Source organism: Priapulus caudatus, unplaced genomic scaffold (assembly GCF_000485595.1).
Source record: "Priapulus caudatus unplaced genomic scaffold, Priapulus_caudatus-5.0.1 Scaffold139, whole genome shotgun sequence".
In the NCBI taxonomy this organism is placed as follows: Eukaryota; Metazoa; Priapulida; class Priapulimorpha; order Priapulimorphida; family Priapulidae; genus Priapulus; species Priapulus caudatus.
Genome location: NW_014577200.1, coordinates 79926 through 89249, shown reverse-complemented (window position 1 = coordinate 89249; position 9324 = coordinate 79926). Strand labels below are relative to the sequence as shown.

The window sequence follows — 9324 nt, the reverse complement described above, 5'->3', positions numbered from 1 at the left end:
GAACAGAATTTTTTTCTCTCCAAAATTTAGGGGGGCAGCTGCCCCCCTTGCCCTCCCCCCCGCAGGCTACGGCCCTGAACGTAGGTGGCAGCACATGCAAGCGAAGCCCGGCAGCGATGTGCGCTCTCATGCGGCTAGAGACTTAGATATATAAAGAGACTTCTCTATCTTAAGGCTCTGCATGCGGGCTAGAACTTAGATATATGAGTTAGACTTCTCTATCTTAGTAAGCTCTGCACTGCGGCCAGCCAGACATCATAGATATATAGAGAGACTTCTCTATCTTAAGGCTCTGCATGCGGCTAGAGACTTAGACATATAGAGAGACTTCTCTATCTTAAGGCTCTGCATGCGGCTAGAGACTTAGATATATAGAGAGACTCCGGCAAAAATAAATCTCTAATTCTATATAAGGCTAAGCTGAGCATTTGACGACCAAAGAAGACCTATAAGAAATATATAGAAGATCATATATCTCTATAAACAATATAAGACTACTGCATGACGAGACAAACAAGAAAGGATCTTAGATAAATATAAAGAAGAAACTCCTCTATCTGTCCAGGCTCATGCACTGTCAGGACAAGAAATACCTTAGATATCATACGACGGAGACTAAATATCTACTATCTTATGCTCTGACAATAAGACAAGGCTAAGAGAACTTAAGAATTAATAAGAGAGACATACATCTACTATAAATCTTACCAAGTACAAAATACTATGCAAATGCCGGACTAGAAGACTATAGAATATATAGAAGGAGACTATCTCATATATAAGGCTCTGCCATGAACTCCGGCCCCAGAGACTTGTAGATATATAGAGAGACGTTCTCTGAGTGCTTAAGGGCTCTACATGCGGCCAGAGAGCTTAGAGTATATAGGAGGAGACTTCTCTATCTAAGGCTCTGCATGCGGGGCTAGAGTGCGCTTAACGGATATAATACGAGAGACTTCTACTAATCACTAAGGCTCTGCATTGCCCGGCGCTAGATTTAGACCTATATAGCAGGACGACCTTACTCTATCCTAAGCCCCTGCCACTGCCGCCTCCAGAGACTACGATATATAGCGACGACGACTTCCCTCTACTTAAACGGCTCCTCAGCGGCTAGGAGACCTTAGCATATCATAGACGACAGCTCGTCCTCATACTTAAGCTCTACCATCGCGGCCCCAGAGCCACTTCTAGAATACTACCGACAGACCTTCCTCTATCTAAGCCGCTCTGCATCGGCGCGGGGCCTGGGAGGCAGTCTTAGATATATAGGAGGAACTTCGCGATGACCTAGAGGCCTCGCAATTCGGGCTAGAGATCTAGATATATAAACGAGAGACTTCCTCTATCATAGGCTCTGACATAGCCGGAATCTAGAAGATCCTATCAGAATATATAGAGGAGACTCATCTCTAATCTTAAGCTCTGAGCAACGGCTGAGACTTAGATATAATACCGAAGACTTCTCTATCTAAGGCTCTGCATGCAGCTTAGCAGAAACGCACGCAACTTACGTAATAGTCGTTCTGTGATGACCTGTAAAACTGAATCTGTTGTGAGTAGTTCCCTTTCCTTTGTCTTACTGTGTTCATTTGTGCTGGAAAGAGTCTCTGGAGGGATGGTGACCCTAAACTCGGTCCCCTTTATATCGATACTAATACACATATTTAAAATCGCCGCTAAATTACATTACGTTATTGTAAATTGCATAAAGTGTATGTACAGAAATACAATCAGGAACGTAAACTAACTCCGCAGTCTTTCCACCTTCTACCTTGCCCACCTGCTGAACTCAACACCGCATATAGTGTAAAAATCCCAAACCTATGAAATAATCGTTATCACATAAAACGAATAATCAGTTAACAACTCTAAAATAAAATTCCTAATAAAATCCTTGATAAGCCCCACTTAGAAATTTTTTACGCTAGCCGAGAATCGGACGAGACGAACCTCTGGCGCGAAGAAAGAATCGTAACGATGTCGGTTCTTGCGGCAGGCGGTTACCGACTCGCACGAGTCTGCACGGGCACGAACGCCCCTGCATACGAGGCGACGAACCACAATAACGCGAGTGCACGCACATAAGCGACCGACGCTTCATCAACAACCGAGACGAACGAGCGAGCCTGCGGCACGAACGCGTCACACTGCGAGCCATAACCCGTGTCCAATGCTGCCGCTACTGCGACATGCGATTCTCCTGAGAAGGCAAACGCCAGCGAACAACGAGCTGAAGCGACATCTGGCGAGCGATGGTCCGACGTAAAATTCGCCGTAGCAACGTGCTGATTGCCGGTATGCGATCCGATAGTTTCTTGCCTCGCGCACGTGGTTGCTCACTAACAGTTACTCGGCAAGTACATTAATTAACAGCTAACTAACAGAATCATAGGAAGCCTATAGCAATCTATTGACATCGCCTGCAAGCTGGTTGATTGCCGATTCTCTGTCTCTCTGTCTGGCAGTTATGAGCGGCTTGCTGCGTTAGGACCAGTACTGGTCTGAAGCGTGTTGACCATGTAGAGAGTTTCATAATTGTTATTAACCAAGTGTCTTTAGAAGATAATATGCCAATAATATAATGTAATGAAATGTAATATAATATGATATGATGATAGAGGATAATGAATGATTTGATAGTGAAATAATATAATGTAAGTTGAAGTATAATATATCTATAATATGAAATAATATAGATAACTAGAACGTCCAATAGATGATATAGTGAGGATATAATGAATGTAATGATCGATGAGATATTACACAGGCGTAATGGCACGCCGAAAATTGTTCACTCGGTGTTTGCTCATGCACGTGCTAAGCACGCTGCCCAAGAACAAAGGCCCGTGCAAAAACAAAATTAGGCATCAACAATTATTCAGCAATTAAACTTGACATTTTCTGACTACTATATCCGGACACCAGGATGCTAAGATCGCTCACTGGATTTGCGTTCACGTCTTGCGCATGCGCAAATTTCGAAAACATCTTGTACCAATCGTGCACGACTTGGCTACCAAACATACTCGTCAATTCGTACGTGGTTATAAATTCTCTGCGCGCATTCATAGCGCAAGTCAAAAACTGTTAATTTTATAGCAGATATTATATATATATGATATTAGTGTATCACGTATCTATTCTAATGCCATATGTACAGCCAAAAAGTAGTAATATTATGAGTAACACACTCGGTAGTGTGAGTGCAGTGACCTTCTATTAGGCGACGCAGTGACCCTTGATGACCTAAAATATACTCGCAAGTACGGACTTCAGTGTGCGTAGGAACGTTCCCCTCCTATACCCGTCAGACTATTTGGCACGCACCGTACGTATTGCAACTAGCGCACACCGCCAAACATACACATCTATTCCAGCAATATTATAGACATAAACAGCCAAAGGTGCGCAGTGTCTCATTGGGATACGGGCCTGCATACCCTTTCAGCATGGATATATTTACCGTCGGGTAAGGTAATTAGTGGGTTGATAATAAGGGCATACTACAGGCGTTGTAAACAAAGAGCACAGACGATGCCTCACAGCCACGACCCAGGCCCTCAAAGCTAAGTACTCGGGGAAATCACACAGAAGCAGGGGGGCCGACAACTGAGAGAGCAACTGCAATTCATAAGCCAAAAATGAATAGCAGAGTAAGCGGTATAAACCGGAGCGCGAGTGACACGATCTTCTCTATAACATATTACTAAGTGTCTCCATGTCCAATCGTATTACTGTCGAAATGTAAAAGCTCGCTCAAACTGGGCACCAGACCGCTAATGCGTTGAGTTTTACTGGCGAATCACCGCGAATCAAAATATCGACTTGTAAACGCGCGCAGCCGTAAACATCGTGTCTTCGTAGCATATTAACAGACAAAACGCGCAACGCCCACATAAACTCAGCAAGCCGTATCGCACGTAGCCTGCATCAGCCCAGCGTAATAAATTACAATATATTCAAGTAACCATACATAACGAGCATAACTAAACGTCTACGATTCTTCCTATTCGATTTAGGGATCGATCCTTTATTACATTTATCGCACCCACCGCCAACCCTACGAGATCCGACCCCAACCCCCCGGAGGCGAGGCAACCCCTCACGTGATCAACCGGTTACTCACACCTAACACAGTGCCACTGATGGTATTAGATCACTAGGCACGGTGGACAAAACTCAACTATAAATTACAACGCCTCGAACATCTACAAATATCATAAGTACCCCCTACGATGCACAATAGACGACATAGCCTACCCTCGGTTATGAAGTAGCAGTGAACCGTGCATCAGATGGCGCATTATATAGTCTGTATACTTGACCACTGTGCAAATTGAAATGACGTGACAAAACGACTGCAATACCTAGAGTACAGAATACAAGTGATTGAGACAGGAAATTTATCATTTGTTAACAATTCTCAAAACCGGCAAACGTCATATCGTTTAAAATTTCCTGTAATTTACATTTAAAAGTGCAGAGGCACTCCTATATATGATCGGCAACCGAACAGACAGATTGCGGATTGCAAAAGTCTGCAGCAATGCGAGAGCTTCACAAACACACGATAACGGACTCGCGATCATAAAACCTGTGCACCCGTGAAACCAGTGAAAAGATCATAACAACCTCAATAAACATAAACTCTGCTACAGACCAATTCGCCTGAATAACGACCGACAACCACAGCAGACTATATAACACCAACTCATAACCTAACATGTAATAGTAACCGAGGGAAGCAAATGCTACACACATGTGGTATCTAGTTGCAGTCACACAAAGCAATCGCGTGTTAAAGACTCTATATTATGCGCACGCCGTATTCATTTCCAGCAATAACAGATCCAGCAGGAACTATGTCTATCTCCACAACCGTACTCCACGTGAGAAAAGATATCACGATGACTCATTATTACTAGCCTATAGTATCTAACGAGTGCGATTTAAACAGCCTTATAAGGTTAATCATTATTATGGTATACATAATTCTAAACTCTAATTGTGTCAGCTCTCATTCAATCAGTAAATATATGAAGGTAGAAATAATTCTCTATTGAACATATTGTTGACCATATAGAATAATATAAAGTAATGAAATATACGGAGGTAGTATTAAAAACTCGCACAATAATTCGAGCTTGCGGCTTTATTTAGACAATCGGAATTATTCAGGATGCTTCAGTAAGGAGGTATGGGAAGATGTCCCTTCGTTTTTGCACACAAACAGGCATGGCAACCATTGAAAAGCAAGTTAATCTAATATTCACAGTCATCAATCAAATCATGCTTTGTTGCAAGTTGCTTCAATGAGAGTTTTTCCTGTCATGAAATCCCGGACAATCTCTAAATATAGTGACTAAATATAAGACTTCGATGTAGTTATGGCAAAGGCTAGACATGATAAATCGATCCCCATGACATGCATCGACAATCTCGAGACAACTACGAAAATGTGCGCACAGCATATACAAAGTGCAGCCCTCGTTCGCCCGGTCGCAAGTATGCATCTTCATACAACAGATGGCACTGAGACTCGTACTCATGTATCGCAGCTCTATAAGGTGGCTTTCTTCTTGTTTGCGATATGCTCTCCGAATCTCTCGCACGGCTTGACATGTTAGTGACTCGCCTTCAGGGAGTGCGTCCATTCCACAACGACAGTAATCTCCACAGCGCAGTCCTACCACGACAGAATGACACCGTACGATCAGTGAACACTAGCTAATTATAGGATAATTAAGACATAGTTGCTATAATGACTAGCCATACGTCGAGTACTTACTAGTCGATAACTCTGTGAAAAATTTTGGTCCGTATGTAACACTGTGCGCCTACTAGTCCACGATTCGGAAATGTCAGCAAGAGATCGACCGAGACTCGGGAATTATGGCTGCCCGCGCGGTATGTCTTGTTCTGTTGTGCTACTCCAATCAGTATTGGCAATCCGTTCCCCACTAAGGGGCAGCACGAGTCCAAACAGCTGCTACGTGGTTTCTATCTATGCTATGTCATGTCCTGCCATCCGTATGTCTGCCTACGATGCTGTGGGGCAACGTACAGCGCACGCACAGCCGCACCACCACGCACGCACGCAACGCACTCACGCACGCACGCAAACACACACAACACAGCACGCCCCGCACGCCAACGCACTATGCTCGTAGTACATGGGAGGAGGAGGTGGCAATGTAGCATACTATTAACATGCAATGAACATTTTGCTATTGAGTGAAAATGATTAACTGCCACAGAAAAATCCACTGCACAAGGCTTGGCTCTCCAATGCAAAAATGAGCTTAGCTAGTACCAATAATATATATATAATATAATATAGAATAATGATAACATAGTATGTGTGTGCGTGCGATGCATGTATATGTGAGTTACACAAATGACCTTGCCTTCAGGAAACGACGTCATGCAGCAGCACCACACTGCAAACACTCGGTCAATATCTTGATGCAATTGGTGCCGTCTGCCTCCCGATCACTCCTGACTATGCCTGATACTGCGAGATAAACCAAAAGACTCAGAGCCCACCCTGTAATATCGGGGGATGCCCGTGTCTTAGTAGAGAGAGAGAGAGAGCTAGAGAGAGAGAGAGAGAGAGAGAGAAAGAGAGAGAGAGAGAGCTAGAGAGAGAGAAAGAGAGAGAGAGAGAGAGGGAGAAAGAGAGAGAGAGAGAGAGAGAGAGAGAGGGAGAAAGAGAGAGAAGAGAGTTGGTTATGCAGAGCGAGTCCGCGCGGCGCGCGGGCAGCAGTGAAAAAGGAACTCGTGTTTGTGCAGTCATGTAATCACACGTAGTGAAGTAGTGAAGTTATATGTGTTGTGAACCATCATCTAGTCTGTATTAGTGAGTCTCTGAGTAGAAATAAATCATCTAGTCTGTTACAACAAAGACGTACGTGTTATCTTTACTGTGAAGTAATTCGCTACTCGCCTTACGTCGCACGAGAGACAAAGAGACAAAGAGACAAGTCTGACATCTCCTTCAAATAGGAATTACGCCAGCACGAAACGAACCAACGAACTCAGTTTATAAATTAATACCATAATACAATATGTACGACATTTAATACACTATTGCATGATCAGCATAGCCAACTGCCCACGGTCAACTGTTCCGAAAACAAACCACATAAATTTTCCCTCAAGGAAAAATGAGTTGAGGTAAAATGAGTTCGCTACGGCCCTACTTACCTTATTTCTCGCAAGAGAAGCAGCTTCTCGGGAGAGTCTAATACGTTGAGAACTGGCAGCACCATAGCTTCTACTTGTAACTCGTACTGGTACTGTAACGGTCAATTTCTGTGTTAGACCTGTAAACTGATGTGTTGTGTAGTTCTTCTTTGTTCTTCTGTGTTCATTTGTGCTGGAAAGTCTCTGGTAGGGATGGTGACCCTAACTCGGTCCCTTTATATCGATATAATACACATTTTAAAATCGCCTAAATTACATTACGTTATTGTTAAATTGCATAAATGTATGTACAGAATCAACAGGAAGTAAATCTAACGCCGCAGTCTTTCACCTTCCCTTCGCCCCCCTGCTGACTCACACGATATAGTGTAAAATCCCAACCTATGAAATAATCGTTATCACAATAAAACGAATAATCAGTTAACAAATCTAAAATAAAATTCCTAATAAATCCTTGATAAGCCCCCTTGAAATTTTTTTACGTAGCCGATCGGGACGAACCCTGGCGGCGAAGAAAGATCGTACGATGTCGGTTCTGCGGCAGGGGTTACCGATCTCGCACGAGTCTGCACGGGCACGAACGCCTGCATACGGGCGAGCGACCATACGCGTGCACGCACTGCGATCGACGCTTCATCAACCACGCGACGGCGCTGCGGCACGAACGCGTTCACACGGGCGAGCAACCGTTCACCTGCCGCTACTGCGACATGCGATTCTCCGAGAAGGCAAACGCGCAGCGACACGAGGCGAAGCGACATCTGGCGAGCGATGGTCGAACGAAATCGCCGTAGAAACGTGCTGTTGCCATAGCGATCGATAGTTTCTTCTCTCGCGCGCGCGTTGCTAACTAACAGTTACTCGGCAGACGTACATGTAATACAGCTAACTGACGAATCATAGGGAAGCCTATACAATCTTATTACAGCCTGCAAGCTGGTTGATTGACGGATTTCTTCTCTGTCTGGCAGTATACGGGCTTGCTTGCTTAGACCATACTGCTGAATGTTGACCATGTAATGAGTTTATAATGTGGTTATTTAACAAGTGTGTCTTTAGAAATAATATGAAATAATATAATGTAATGTAATGTAATATAATATGATATGATATGATATGATATGATATGATATAATATAATATTATATGAAATAATATAATGTAATGTAATATAATATAATATAATATGAAATAATATAATATAATAGAACGTAAATAATGTAATGTGATGATATGTAATGTAATGTAATGATCCGATGAGATATTACACAGGCGTAATGGCACGCCGAAAATTGGTTTCATCGGTGTTTGCTCATTGACATGCTAAGCCACGTGCCAAGAACAGGGGCCCGTTGTCAAAAACAAAATTAGCATCAACATTATTAGCATTAACTTGACGATGTTTCTGACTACTATACGGACCCCAGGATGCTAAGAATCGGTGCAGGGTTGCGTTCATCCTTGCGCATGCGCAAATCGAAAACTTCTTGTAACATCGGTGCACGACTGGCACCAAACATATCGTCAAGATTCGTACGTGGTATAAATTATCTTGCGCATTCATACGAAGTCAAAAACTGTTATTTTATACAGATATATATATATATATATGTACACGTATCTATTTCTAATTGCCATATGTACAGCGAAAAGAGTAGTAAATATTATGAGTAACACACTCGTAGTGTTGAGGCAGTGACTTCTATGTAGGCGACCAGTGACCTTGTGACATAAAATATACTGCAGTACGGACTCAGTGGGCGTGGAACGTTCCCCCTCCTATACCGTCAGACTATGTGCCACGCACGTACGTATGCACGTACGCACGCCAAACATACACATCTATTTCCAGCAATATTATAGAATAAACAGCAAAGCGTGCGCAGTGTTCTCATTGGGATACGGGCTCATACCCTTCACTGGATAATTACAGTCGGTAAGTAATTAGTGGTTGATAATAAGGCAACTACAGCTTATAACAAGAGCACAGAACGATGCCTCACAGCCACGACCCAAGGCCCTCACAAGCTAAGTACTGAAATCACACAGAATGCACCGACACTGCAACTGCAATTATACACATGCAGAGTAGCGGGTATACGGAGCGAGTACACG

The 9324-nt window shown here is 43.3% G+C and overlaps 1 protein-coding gene across 3 annotated transcripts in view; it reads left to right on the top strand.

Moving 5' to 3' along the window:
* LOC106806066 (zinc finger protein 32-like) overlaps positions 1-8266 on the top strand; it is a 17627-nt gene extending 9361 nt beyond the window's left edge. For all 3 annotated transcript variants that reach the window (XM_014807908.1, XM_014807910.1, XM_014807909.1), the window contains one exon: positions 7696-8266. In XM_014807908.1, the coding sequence (XP_014663394.1) occupies positions 7696-8003 (308 nt within the window). In that variant the 3' untranslated portion in view covers positions 8004-8266. The remainder of the gene's footprint in view (positions 1-7695) is intronic.
* Positions 8267-9324: the final 1058 nt, after the last annotated feature.